The 14161-nt window shown below is 41.5% G+C and overlaps 1 protein-coding gene across 2 annotated transcripts in view; it reads left to right on the forward strand.

Annotated features, from left to right (window-relative positions):
- Positions 1–14161, forward strand: part of LOC110968797 (anoctamin-4-like) — a 91418-nt gene that overhangs the window by 63143 nt on the left and 14114 nt on the right. For both annotated transcript variants that reach the window (XM_051948617.1, XM_051948620.1), the window contains 7 exons: positions 147–229; positions 9291–9431; positions 10195–10359; positions 10566–10602; positions 11270–11381; positions 12925–12982; positions 13589–13686. In XM_051948617.1, the coding sequence (XP_051804577.1) occupies positions 147–229; positions 9291–9431; positions 10195–10359; positions 10566–10602; positions 11270–11381; positions 12925–12982; positions 13589–13686 (694 nt within the window). The remainder of the gene's footprint in view (positions 1–146; positions 230–9290; positions 9432–10194; positions 10360–10565; positions 10603–11269; positions 11382–12924; positions 12983–13588; positions 13687–14161) is intronic.

Raw genomic sequence — 14161 nt, forward strand, 5'->3', positions numbered from 1 at the left:
GTGTGAAAGTTTCATCAGAAATTTACCAGACAGAATGTTGTTTTTCATTTGAAACCATGTACCTAAAATACCATGATGAGGATTTTTTCAGTTATCACAAATGGTCAAATACAAACTCCCAATGTTATTTTATCCACGCTTTTCAGCAACCGTGTTCCTGGAGTTCTGGAAAAGACGCAGAGCTGTCCTCGCATACGACTGGGACCTCATAGACTGGGAGGAAGAGGAGGTGGAGTACTTCCTGCACGTATTTCTGTACCTCAGGCTAATCTGCTAATAATCACATAAAATGAATGTTAGAAGTGACAAGATAAAGCTCTCTAGAGAGAGCTGTCCGTGAACTTTACCTCAGACATTAAGGCCTTCACAGCAGGTTGCCCTGCTGTGAAGGCCTACTCAAACCTTTTTAAGTCCATATCAGTCTGCAGGTATATATTTAAAAAGGTGGGTTTGATGCATTGAGAGCCTGGACTGAGGAAATCTCTCTCAAATCAATTTATGACTCACAGAAAGTGCACAGTTTTAAATGGTTGTATTTATATCACACACACACACACACACACACACACACACACACACACACACACACACACACACACACACACACACACACACACACACACACACACACACACACACACACACACACACACACACACACACACACACACACACACACACACACACACACACACACACACCAGGAGCAATTAGGGGGTTAGGTGTCTTGCTCAGGGACACCTTGACACACAACAGGTTGAGGATCGAACTGGCAACCTTCCAGTTACAAGACGGCCACTCTACCCACTGAGCCATGCCGCCCCCGGCTTTTAACACATGAAAGCTCAAACAAACTCAAACCCTACACAGTTGTCGCAATGTGATTCTGTTGTGTCAGTCATTTTTGTGGGTTTATTATGTTCTTGCCCATCTTGTGTCATCAACCTCCAACTCTTGTCTGTCAATCATACTTAGGCTGGTGAATGTGTTCTTTGCAAGGCTGCTCTTTGTGGGTGTGAGAGTGACTCAGAATCTCAGTCTGCTTTGTGCAGAACAGATGACAAGACGGAGAATAAACTGTGATTCTGATATTCGGTCGAAGCTTCTGGACATGAAGGTGGATTACTACAAAATGTAGCTGTGGCTTTGTCGCAAACTGGTGCTTTCAAGAACAAGGGTTGAAAATGCTAACTACTGACAGCAGTGTAGAAAGTGTTCAGTATTGCATGAATTATTTTTCATGATGTCAATGTATAACTGCCAAGTTTCCATCAGTCACCTTTCAGCCAGACTCATGCCCCCTGCTTCTGTACACAAGTGTACTGTGAATAGTTTGCTTTCAGGGCTTTAGCCTTTCAGACAGAAGGTTTTTTTTCTTTTCAAAAGGCTTTCTGTCAGAAAGATTTTCTATTTTAATCCAAAAAAATGATATTTTCCTAAATTTAACCAGACTGTGACTGAACAGTCAAAGTCTAATGAGAAAAAGTTGAAGAATCAATTATTTTTGTGAAAGTCAAAATGAAGTCTGTGCCCTTGTAATGAAGCACATTTGATATGTTAAACACAGCTGTAACTGAGAACGAATTAGGTGCTTTCTTGCTACAAGAGTCAGTCTAGTGCAATTCAAGTGGGACCACAGCTTAGTATATTCCCAAATGGCAGTCCTGATTTTCTGGAGGTGGAGCTGCTCGGAAAGCACAAATAAATAGCAAATTAGGTAACTGGGAAGGAAATACTGCATTTAGCACTATTTATACACACTAAGAAACTAAAAATGTTGTAATTTCTAGTCTATATTTAAAGGTCCTGTGTGAGGAAAATCTATTTCTGTTCTATTTTTTGTATTTTAAACTTAGAGGTGAAAATAAAAACCGTGAAACTATGAAGAGGCTTATGATTGCTATTCTATTCCTCTAGACCATCTTAAATTAGAGGGTCTCTCATCTTTACGAACCAGTATCGAGTTTCTTATCGAGTTTAAAAATTTGTATAGTCCTGCTCCCTCACCACTTCCTGTTTCTGCTAACTCAAAAATGTTGTGAGCAAAGCAAAAAAACAATTATTATTGTGTTGGCTGCAAGAGTGAACACAAGAGTTTTCATGCACCCCCAGTACCTGAGGAACTGATTGTCCAGTAGATTAATTTTACTTTTGAGGGCAATGTCCACACAACAACAGGAAATTCATTGATGTTAGCAGCTAATATGTCTAACATTATCATTAGCTTTGATCATGTGCCCACAGGTTAGAGCTTTGTGGAAAGTGTAATGTTGAGATACATTCAGAGATGATGGAAACTTTAAGACTGATTTGAAACCAACAAACAAGGACTGGATGGGCTACTGTGTTTTCACGCCATTTGTTGTGCTTCAACCTAAACTCCGCCGGTGTTTACGTTGTTGGCTTCTCTGCTGCTCTTTGTGTTCACATGTACTGCATTTTATTACAGGCAAATTACTACAAAAGCAGTTCTCAGTTACTTTTGCTTTAGGTGTCACACAACAGAACCAACACTAGACAATTCCCGCTCGCGGAAATCGGGCCCTCGCGCGTCCCCCATCCGGAGCGGCCGCGGGAGAGGTATATTTCGGCGTTTTCCGGTCCGTCGCAGGCTTTTATTTTGAAATTGTGCTGTGCTTTTATTGTGAAAGGCAGAGACAGGAAGATCTGACCTGGTCAAAATTTGTATTGGAGTTACTGTAAAGGCTGTGTGAAGCTGAGAGGTTTAACTCATTTTCAGGCTGACATGCAGCTCCTGTGGAGGTATTGGGTGTGAGTGTTTCATTACAATAGGTCCCCAATCAAATAGGACAGTGTCTCTGTCTTTGTACATAAGCACAGAAGTATAATGTTACATTTTTGGAAAAAAACACAGATACACATCATGGTAATGTAGTCTGGCCTTACCTGTGAGGAAATCCAACTGTGGTTAGCTGCCAGCGAGCAGCCGAAAGTAGGTGTGGCACATCGATGAGTGTGTGTGTGCGACCACGCCTGAGTCCCAGTCGTGCGCGGTGATAGATAGCGTTTAGCTGCAGCTCCTATGTGTGTGTATTGCACTGAGTGGACACAATGGTGTGTATTGGGCGGTTGCTATGACCCAGCATAGCAACGTTGCCTGTCACAGACGGCAGTGTAGTGCTTCTCAGCGGCAGCGGCGGACGTCGCGTTGTGGCGCTAATGATGGGCTAACCGTGAATGCTAGCTCTAAAGTAACTGGCTGGTAAGTGGCAGGATGAGTCACGGAAGAGGTCGTTATGTTTAATTTTTCTGTAGAGTGAAGAATGAATCGCTGTGTGTGAAGAAGCAGGAGGCTTAAATTTGCATTGAGCCTTATGGCGTGCGATTGCGGTTCCCATGTCAATTAAGGGCTGGCGCAAGGGCGTAACTTTGGGTCTTCCATGGCGGGGGTTAAACTCTGTGCCTGTTTATTGGTATTTATTGAATCGTTTACCTTTGTAAAAGGAGTCGTGGTAATTTGGCATGTCTGTATTAGAAATACATTGGTGATTTACTTGAAGTTGTTGCAGCTGTGTACTTATGTATTTATGCAACAATGACCAATTAATTCCTATTGTGTTTAAGTACTAGCTAGCAAGACCGTAGCAGCTTCCACTTAATTGATTTTGGGTTTATGTCAACTATCTATGAAAACAAAAATCAAGAACTTTAAAGATTAATCAATTGCATCACTGTACTGACACAACTAAAGTACAAACAGAAAATGTCTTATGTACAATTCATGGCAACACTCAATACATCACACAATACAGGGTGGCACACTGGAGTGCAGCTTGCACCTCTATTCTGGCGTGGAGCATGTATAGAGAAAGCTAACACAGTACAAGGGCTAAGGTATGTTACCTGGTCATTTGTGCCTCCTGTGCTGCCTTTCCCTGTGCTCTCTCTCCCTCTCTTTGGTCACTTGATGATCCTCCATCACCTGGACTTCCTCTGTCCCCTCCTCCTCCTCTCTCTTGCTCAACTGTTGCACCTCCTCTGTCACCTCCTGTCTCTCTCCTCATCTGCGACTGCTTCTCCCTCTCTGGTCACCTGCCTCTCTTTCATGGCCTGTTCGGCAATCATATTCTTGAACCTGGTATTTAAAAAAATACTTAGTTAATGCCCGGTTAAAAATGACCAGTAAGGTCAAAGAACAATTTGAGGAAATAAATACATTCAGGTATTTCCCAAATTTTGTCAAGATTCACGAGATGAAGTACTTCTCTTTGCCTCCTCTGTCAGCCACCCTGCTGCAGCAGCAGGACGGACATGGAGGAGCGTCTGTTGTCACCATGGTTACCGCTTCAGGCCGACGCAGACATTCCTGTTCCTTCAGGATTTAGAAATGCCTGGAAAAATGTAGCTTCTGTGTATGCTATTGCATTGTTTGATCAGTAAAATAGCTTCACGACTGAAAAGATATTTGATGTGGAAAATAGCAACGTTACGTCCTCCGAGAAATGTAGTTTAACTACGCCGCCATCCATCACTGTGTATTGGAGCAAAGTCAGCAAACAGCCCTTTAAGTTACAATTCAGTGAAAACTGACATTGGTCCTACACAGTACATCCCCGACACTCTCTGGCTGTACCTCACAGGACAAGCTCAAACCAACTCCAGTCACAAATCATCAGCTAACTTAACAAGACAGGTCGGCTATTTTACCTCTTTTTGGTCAAGATATTTCCTTTTTTTTAGTTGTTGGTGTCGACCAACAATGAAGAATTGTTGTTTGTCCTTTTCGCGCTCTTTTCATTTCTTCACGGCTCTGCTGTCCCCATCCATGCCAAATATACAGGGTCAGGGAAAAGTGAACGTTACGTAGAGGAGGCGCCGCGGGTTGGGAGATACCAAGTATTCGGTGGGGGTGTGGGGAGTTACATTAAGATGATTAAACTTGCTACTGTTTTGTTGGCAAATGATATTAATAATAAAAATCAACAAGATAATTAATGCTTTTATTACATTGGAAAAATGTAATTATATTGTGGGGGTTACATTAGCTGAACGTGATTTTTGCGGGGGTCATGACCCCCGTATCCCCGGTGCAAATTACGCCCTTGGGCTGGCGCGTGACGTAACAATGTGCCAGGTGAATAATGTCGGACTCATATGAATATAGAGATTGTTTACTATAGTCTGTGAAAGGATCATCCGTGTAGTATGTACCGTTTGGCCAGGATGGCGATTTAACCCAAAAAAAATACGACTGATTTCGTCCCTCTGCACACTCTAGGACATGGGTCGGGAACCTTTTTAGCTGAGAGAGCCATGAGCACCACATATTTTTAAATGTAATTCCGTGAGAGCCATACAATATGTTTCAAACTAAAAATACAAGTAAATGTGTGTATTTTATGTAATTTCAACACTTTTAAAGTACAAGTCACTGAATTCTTTTTAATAACATTGTTATGCTGTTGATAATCAATGATGAGTATTTCTTACCATTAATGCGACTTCTGGTGCTGCATGGTTTTGCTGATGGCTTTGTAGTCTGGTTGATACATGGTGAGGTTAAGCTTCATGCAGGCGTTGAGACTTCCATCTGTTAAACGTGATCGTAGGTTGGTCTTAATGTTCTTTAGATGTGAGAAAGCCTGCTCACATGCATACGTAGAGCCAAACATTGTCAGTACAGCAATACTCACACGCTGCAGTGTGTGGTATGTGACGGGAAGCGCGTTCCAAGTTTTGACAATCAGCTGGTCTGCGGGTTGAAGTTTTTTCATTTCTGCCCACTTGTGTTGGCTCGCCAACTCTGCTTGCTGTCGTGCAAGTCTTTCCAAATCTTCATTCAGTGACTTGAACTTATTCACCCACATATCTGAGGCCTTCAGGTCAGCAGCTTGTAGCTCAAAATCTCTGACGGAGACACCGGGGATGGAACTCAGGTCAGCGCTGTCCACTGCACACTCGTGTGGATGGGTGATGAACTTAAAAAGACGAGTGCGCTCGTGAAATTCTCCAAAGCGCGCTTTGAATGACTGCAGGAGATTAGATGTGAAGCCTGCTAGCTGCTTAAGATCAAGATGTTGAGAAGGGTCACTTGCTGTGCATGCATCTTTAAACTCTCCCAGTTTTTCAAAGTGTCGTAAACGACCTGTTTTAATGTCGGCGATGAAGAGTTCTAGCTTGTTTTCAAATGCAAACACTGCTTGTTGCAGGGATAAGATTGTATTTCCAACGCCTTGCATTTTCACATTGAGCTGGTTTAGATGTTCAGTCATGTCCACGAGATAGTAGAACTTCAGGAGCCACTCAGTGTCAGCTAACTCGGGATGCTCGACATTTTTCATTTCAAGAAAAGTCCGGATTTCACTCAAACAAGCCGCAAAACGGCTGAGCACCTTCCCCCTTGACAACCAACGCACGTTGCTGTGCAGAAGCAGACCAGGATAATTATTCCCAACTTCATCCAGCAGTGTTTTAAACTGGCGATCATTTAAAGCTCGGGCAACAATAAAGTTGACCACCCGAACGACCAGCGGCATCACCTCACCCAGCTGCTCACCACACATCTGAGTACAAAGCATCTCCTGATGTAGAATGCATTGAAAACTTAGGATGCGTCTCTTTTCATGTTCACGAAGAAGCGCTACGAATCCTCTGTTTTTCCCCACCATGCACGGAGCACCATCAATGCATACCGAAACAAGTTTATCCATCGGTAGATTTTTTTCTTTAGCGAACTCAGTGAAGGACTGGAATAAATCCTCCCCTCTTGTTGTCCCTTTCATAGGCAAAACAGCAAGACTTTCCTCATGTAGTGTGTCACCGACAACATACCTTGCCATCACGCTGTACTGGGATAAATTGCTTACGTCTGTTGACTCATCTAAAGCGAGAGAAAAAAACGGTGCCGCATTTATGTCCTTCACTTGCATTGCCTCAATTTGATTTGACATCATGATGGTACGATCGTGAACAGTTCTTGCTGACAGAGGCATGTCTTTTATCCCTTTAATTATCTTGTCTTTATCGGAAAAGTCGTCAAAAAGTTCATTGGCAACATCAAGCATGAATGCTTTGGCATACTCCCCATCTGTGAATGGCTTTCCGTTTCTCACAATCGCTAAAGCACCAGCAAAGCTAGCTGAATTCCAGTCACCTTGTTGGGTCCAAACACGGAGTTGCTGCTGACTAGCTTGCACTCTTGATAGTAGCTCTTGACATGCTGTCTTCCTGCTGTCCCCCGCAGGATATTTTGATGCAAATGTAGTATGGCGTCTGTCCAAGTGCCGCTTTATATTTGATCGTTTCATAGATGCAATTTTATCATTGCATAGTAGACACACTGCAGAACCTGCTCTCTCCATAAAGGCAAATTCCTCTGTCCATTCCTGCTGAAAAGTACGATACTCCTCGTCCTTTTTTCTTTTAGCCATCTTCTCAAAAGGGTTTCTGAAATTAGATAGCTGACAACACGATTAAAACGAAGGAAGTTTACTTCCTGATCTCACAACAAGCCGTTGTGCGGACCCTTTTGCATATGCGCACATCGGCCGCTATTTTCGACAGCAAAATACGGCAACCCCACTTGAACAGTGTCTGCCTCATCTGCGTTGCCTATCTACCTACCTTTGTACGTCGCTTTGGATAAAAGCGTCTGCTAAATGAAATTGTAACATTGTAACCGGCTTTCTAGTCGCCGATTCACGCATACGCAAAGGAGTCTAACGAAACATTTTTTTATAATTAAAAATTTGTCTGCGAGCCAGATACAGCCATCATAAGAGCCACATCTGGCTCGCGAGCCATAGGTTCCCGACCCCTGCTCTAGGACCAGAGGAGCACACACTCTAAGAGGGTTTTTTTTTGCTCAACCCAGGGGTTTTTGAAGGCTTCTCTATGAAAAACCATAAATCCCACCGTCACAATATATACATGCCTGAAAAGAAGAGACTTGGGGTTTTTTTTAAGACTAAAATGAAGTCTGTAGGTGAAAGTATGGCGAAGCAGTAGCGTTGTGTAAACAGGTGACTTTTAAGTCTGAGTGATTGAGTCTCCCCATTCATTGTGTATGTGAAAATCAATGCAGTTTTTTGCTCATAACTCTGCCAAATATGAATGAATGTCTTAGAAAGGTCATAGCCATCAATTCCCGATAAAACAGCTCGAGCTGATGTCTAATTTGTGTGTGATTTTTGAAAGCCCTAGGAGGAGTAGCGAGCCAAAGTTTTAGGCGGAAGAAGAATTGGGAGAGCAATAGTGGCTCGGGGCATGTCCATGCCTTAGCCCCTAATTAAATACTGACTGAAGCCTAGCTCGCTAACACTACATGTTAACCAGCAGTCACTTTCATTTAAAAGCTAAACATGAGTTAAAAGCAACTGGGAAGTCGGTGATAATCGTATGAAAAATGGTCCCTCAGAGAGATGGTTAGAAGTGATAGAAGCTGCTGTGTAGTCAGCTGTTTTGAACTGCACTGCAGAGAGAGTCTTCTTCCTGAAGAGGGCGTGGATAGCAGTAAATCAGTTGGATTTGAAGCTCAAGACACTGCAATAAGGGTGACACAGAAATACACAGAGAATACAGAAATGTTAAAATGAATCATGTGTGTTGTATCTTGAGCTGAAAAATTGAAAGACATATTCCATCAGACTTATACTTATATATTTGAATTATATTTTCAGAGGTTTTAGGAAGCTCAAATCAAGACAATGTGCTTAAATTTGAAAGGTAAATTTTAGCTACTACTAGTTAATATTAGAATTATGAGAGTTACAAAACACAAGAATCTATTTTAGATGTACATATTTACCACTGATCTGACATTTTTAACAGGAAAATAAAGCACAAATTAGTTTAATTTTATTTATGTATTTAATTATGTGTTTTCTGATCAATGGTATTTGACAAATTAAATGACAAATGTCTACGTTTTGTGGTTGATGCTAACAATCCAATACTTGAAGCAGGCAAGAGGTGGTTCAAACATGAGTCCTTTTAGCCTTTCTATTTCCACTATAGGATCCAGATCATATCCATAAATGACAACAATGAAGGGAAATGAGGGGATTGTTGTGATGATGTTTGGTGTGTTAGCCTATCTGTTGTTCATGGTAATGTTGGAGAGCAGAAGACTGCTGTTGTCAAGTTCAACCCCGAAAGAAGGTCTACAGGAGCAGCTCCTGCAGTCAGCACATGCATGTTTTACATTTCTTTCACATTTTGCACGAGTCCAGGTTTGTCATTTTCTTTGTCCTTGCTTGCAGGAATGTCAGATAACCCTCTGAAGCCCTTCACATTATTTGTTGGATTTTGCTTTGTTGTTTGTCTTTCAGGATGAAATACGTCCCCAGTTTGAGGCCAAATACTCCAAGAAGGAGAGGATGAACCCCATATCTGGCAAGCCTGAGCCCTACCAGGCCTTCACTGACAAATACAGTCGTCTGATTGTATCAACATCTGGAATATTCTTCATGGTGAGTTTCTGGGGTTAAAAAAAAAGTTAATAACAGGTGCACCACCCTCACTTTTGTATTTAAACTGCCACAGTGTTATCACCACATTTCCTCTGTGTGTATTTAAATTTTCTTCATCAAATTAATTTTCTTAATGCTCAGTTATGTGACTTATTTTCACATTAGTTACTTTTTTTGCATAGAAGCTAGTTACCAAATGAATAAACAAGAAAAGCACCCAGAGAACGCGGCACTCCGCCAAGGCTGGTCTTTCCCCCATATGGCATTGACAGAAATGCAGCATTTGTTTATTAGTTATTGATGATCAGAAATCACAGCAACATAGAATGTGTCCATTTAATATAGATGTACCCACAAACAAAATGGCCTTGCGCTGAGCACAGGCACGTGTTATGCATGTGTACTTTATGTACCAATACCGAATCACGTGACCTAAATATGTAGCAGGCGGTGGGAATTGATGGGACTCAGAAACACCCCCACAATTGAATCAATTGTTCCTTGTACCATTTCCAATGGATAAGTCCTGATAAGTTTGCAGCGGTGGATTTGTAGTAGGATCATGTACGCTGATTATCACATAACTCCACTGCGTTCCTTGGCAGAGTAACAAACCCCTTAGTAAACATGTCCTTAATACAGTACCTTTTTATTTGACTTCTCTGTGTGTAAGGTGCCCTGCACCTGATAACTTAGTTTTTGTTGTACGAGTGCAGTTGTTCATGTGAATCGTGATATTTTTTTCCTGTCACTATAATATTAGATACTGGTGGTGATTGCCGCTGTGTTTGGTATCGTCATCTACCGTGTGATCACCGTCAGCACCTTCGCCGCCTTCGGCTGGGCTCTCATCAGGAACAACTCTCAGGTGGCGACCACGGGGACAGCAGTGTGTATCAACTTCTGCATCATCATGCTGCTCAACGTGGTGAGTTTCTGCTGTCCGTCAGCAGCAAAGAGGCAGAGATACAGCAGTGCAAAGAACAGACAGGTTAAAATTCATTCCAGGGTGTATTTATATGACTCAACAAAAGGCAAAGAACAACTTACTAAAAATCTGTGTATACTCAGCCAAAATTCAGAGAATGTCAAATAATGCCATGACAAGTCAATTTATGTTTCCCCTTTTTGCAGCTCTATGAAAAGGTTGCTCTCCTACTCACAAATTTAGGTAAGTTAGGTGTATCATCCTATAAATGATGTGGTGATCACTGGAAAGTACATCCTTAACCCTCATGTCGTCCTGCGGGTCAAAACTGACCCGTTTCAAAGTTTGATAATCTGGAAAAAAATGTATTTTCACAGTGACACTTCTGATGTCCACATTTCCAACATTTTTGGGAAACCTTTGAACATTTTTTGGTGGAAATAAAGAAATGTTGCAAATTTCACTGGATTTTGGTTGATTTTTTTGTGAATGTTCTTAAAGAAAATATTAGAAGTTTTTCTGATATATATGTAATCACTTGGGATATTTTTAGGATTTTTTGTGAAGATTTTTACAATTTTTTTACAAATATGTACAAGAATTTTCTTGCCAAATTTTGGGGATTTTTTTAAAAACATAACTTTTAAGGGAATTTTTTAAGAAATTATTGGAATTTTCACCCTTAATATTTTGCAAATTTTCAGAAACTTGGGGAAATTTTTTGCTGAATTTTTGGATTTTTTCAGATAAGGAAACAATATTTTTTGGTGCCTGTAAATAAGGACAACAGGAGGGTTAAATCTAATTAAAATTATGTGTATGCATTTGTGGAATAATTGGCAGGATAATGTGGAGATTTGGATTGCATTTGTTTCTCCTGATTTGTTTTTTTCTCTCGGTGCCATCACAGAGCAGCCAAGAACAGAGTCCGAGTGGGAGAACAGCTTCACCCTCAAGATGTTCCTTTTTCAGTTTGTCAACCTTAACAGTTCAACTTTCTACATCGCCTTCTTTCTGGGAAGGTGAGAAAGACACACACAACCGACAAACACAGTGTAGCATGATTCACCAGTACCATAACCATCATAACAGCTAAGTAGCCTCCAATCAACAAAATATCAACCTAGAAAAGATACAGAAACACAAAAACCCAACAAACACAACACAACAAATAGAAAAAATACAACAGATGATCTTAAGCACTGATAGATATGCTATGAAAGCTGGTCAAGGATGTAGAAACTGACTGGAGCCTCAGACTGAAAGTTTAAACAGCTCCTCTGTGTGGGTTTGTGGCTTCAGGTGCCGTATTGTATTAAAAGTCTGAACTATTATCAACCCAGCAACTATTATACCTTTCACTGCGAAGATAATTGCAAGATCCAGATCTCATTCATGTAAGAAAAGATCGTATAATAATGAGAAAACTATCTCATAATGAGGAAATAATCTACAATAGACTGATGAGGGAGGAACATAGAATTCAGTATCAGAGTAATAGCTGTCAGTAGCCTCCATGATGACAAAATACTTCCCACTATTCACTACTGCAACTCATAATTATTGCAATAAATCTCCCCTGTCCTCTCAAGTATACCTGTGACTGATAACCACCATAGCCTTTGCGAGATCTTGTAATTCTGCAATAAAAAATCTTAACTGCGAGATTGAGCCTTTATTATTTTTTCTTTTGTGAATACAGTGTGCTTCCATAACTCAGTGGTAATGTGATGATAGTTTTGTTTTGATGGGCATACTGTACTTTTGCCAAGATAGTGTTATTGAGAAGCTATGCTTTGAGAGAAACGATACAACCTTGACGCTGCAGATTGGAGCCAAGTGTGCTATAAAGTGATCCCCTTCTACTTTAAAATGGCTCATATATAGCTCTGCACCGCCTTTCTTCCTTTAGAACGTACAGATCTGTGAAGTCACTGCCTCTTTATTCACACATCCTTCTCCATTCACTGCAGCTTGAGCACATCAGCTCTCCTTTGACTCTGCGCAAACAATGTAGAACTTACTCTATGAAGAAGAACAATGACACAGAAAGTCCCATCCTGCAAATTGACAGGATTTGATCCTTTGGTTTATTACAAATGGAATCCCAAAAGTCTCAATCTGTCATCAGTAAACTGCAGCTTCAACGTTGAGATGTCCAGCCATGGCGACAATTGAACTTACAATGTGTCTTCCACCATAGAAATAAGCACCATATGGACATATTAACACAATGAAAATAAAGAAGAATCACCCACTCACATTTTTTGGTGCAGCAGAGATGTAGGTGTGCGTGTCTACTGAGGGACAGATGGATACTCATACACATCACCAGAAGTATTTACTCTCTCTTCATAGAGCTTCCTAAAAGATTTAAAGCGGTCACAGGTCTTCAAATGCCAGAAAACTCACCTTTTATTATGAAGACTTTAAAATTCATAGCTGATTTTTATGACGTCATGCTCAGAAACTTTTGCAAATTTCAGATTTGCTTTAAGAGGTTTTTGTTCCATCGGATTATTTGTGAAGCAGTAACTCCTGGCGTGTTTTTTCCTTGGTTGACAGATTCACAGGCCGGCCTGGTGCATACCTGCGCCTCATCAATCGCTGGAAACTGGAAGAAGTGAGTAATGACTTTGCTCGCTCCCACTGGGGAATAACAGCAAAGCATTATGGATGCAAGTATTTAAAAACTGGACATTAAGCTATTACTGCATGGCCAACCAGCAGGCATTTAACCCCCATCAGCAGTAAGCAGCACTTATGGGAACATGCGGGGAAAATCACACAATGAACTGGTCCAAGGGGACAAAAGGCCTGAGCCGACGCTTTTAGGTGCTGAGCTAATGTGCTCCCACTTGTGTTCCCATGGCTGCAGAAATGGAAAAATTCTCTGTAGTGTGACATGTACAGCCCCTGTCAGCCTTTTGTAGCCTTACAGAATCATGACAGCACTTGGAGAACTTCCTGCTTTTAAATGCACAAAGCTTCTAAAGGCTGCAGGGAGAAGTCATAACACCTGTATGAATAATGATTATGAGTCGTGAGCATAGAGGCTCCAACATAACCTGGATGCTCTGCATTGAGTGATGCTTACAACACCAGATAGACGAATAAGACTTTCTACAGCAATGCAGAGTTTCCAGTTTTTCCTTCCATTTTAAATATTCCATTGTTAGCAAAGGTAAGAGTTTAATCTGACACTGCTTCTTTCTATTTGTTTTGGCAGTGCCACCCCAGCGGCTGCCTCATTGACCTCTGTATGCAGATGGGGATCATTATGGTGCTAAAACAGACGTGGAACAACTTTATGGAGCTCGGATACCCGTGAGTTCCATTTGTATTTTCTGAGCCTTGAAAATGGAAGAAACATGTTCCACCATCGGTAATGAAAATAGATGGCTTTCTACCGAAGAGACAAATATCAAGGGCAAGGGGGGGTGCATATGTTTACAGGACTAACTAAGTAACTGTTCCTCCTTCTGATCTTTTTGTTTCCACTGAAGCATCGAAATCAACAGGTTTGACAGTGGCATTAAGGGTGCTTTCACACATACGCCTTTTGGTCCGCTTAAAGCGGACTGGAGTCCGCAACACCAGCAAGTACGGTTCGTTTGGGCTGGTGTGAAAGCAGACCAGATGTTTTTGGTGCGGACTAAAGAACCGGACCGAGACCACCTCTCGAAGGTGGTCTCGGTCCGCTTCTATGTGAACTCCAGTTCGGTTCGCTGCTGGTGAGAACACAAACCTGTCTCCATTCGGACCGGCTTGATGGCGCAGCAGACTTTTTGGTCTACGGGAG

The sequence above is a fragment of the Acanthochromis polyacanthus genome, chromosome 1 (assembly GCF_021347895.1).
Source record: "Acanthochromis polyacanthus isolate Apoly-LR-REF ecotype Palm Island chromosome 1, KAUST_Apoly_ChrSc, whole genome shotgun sequence".
Lineage (NCBI taxonomy): Eukaryota > Metazoa > Chordata > Actinopteri > Pomacentridae > Acanthochromis > Acanthochromis polyacanthus.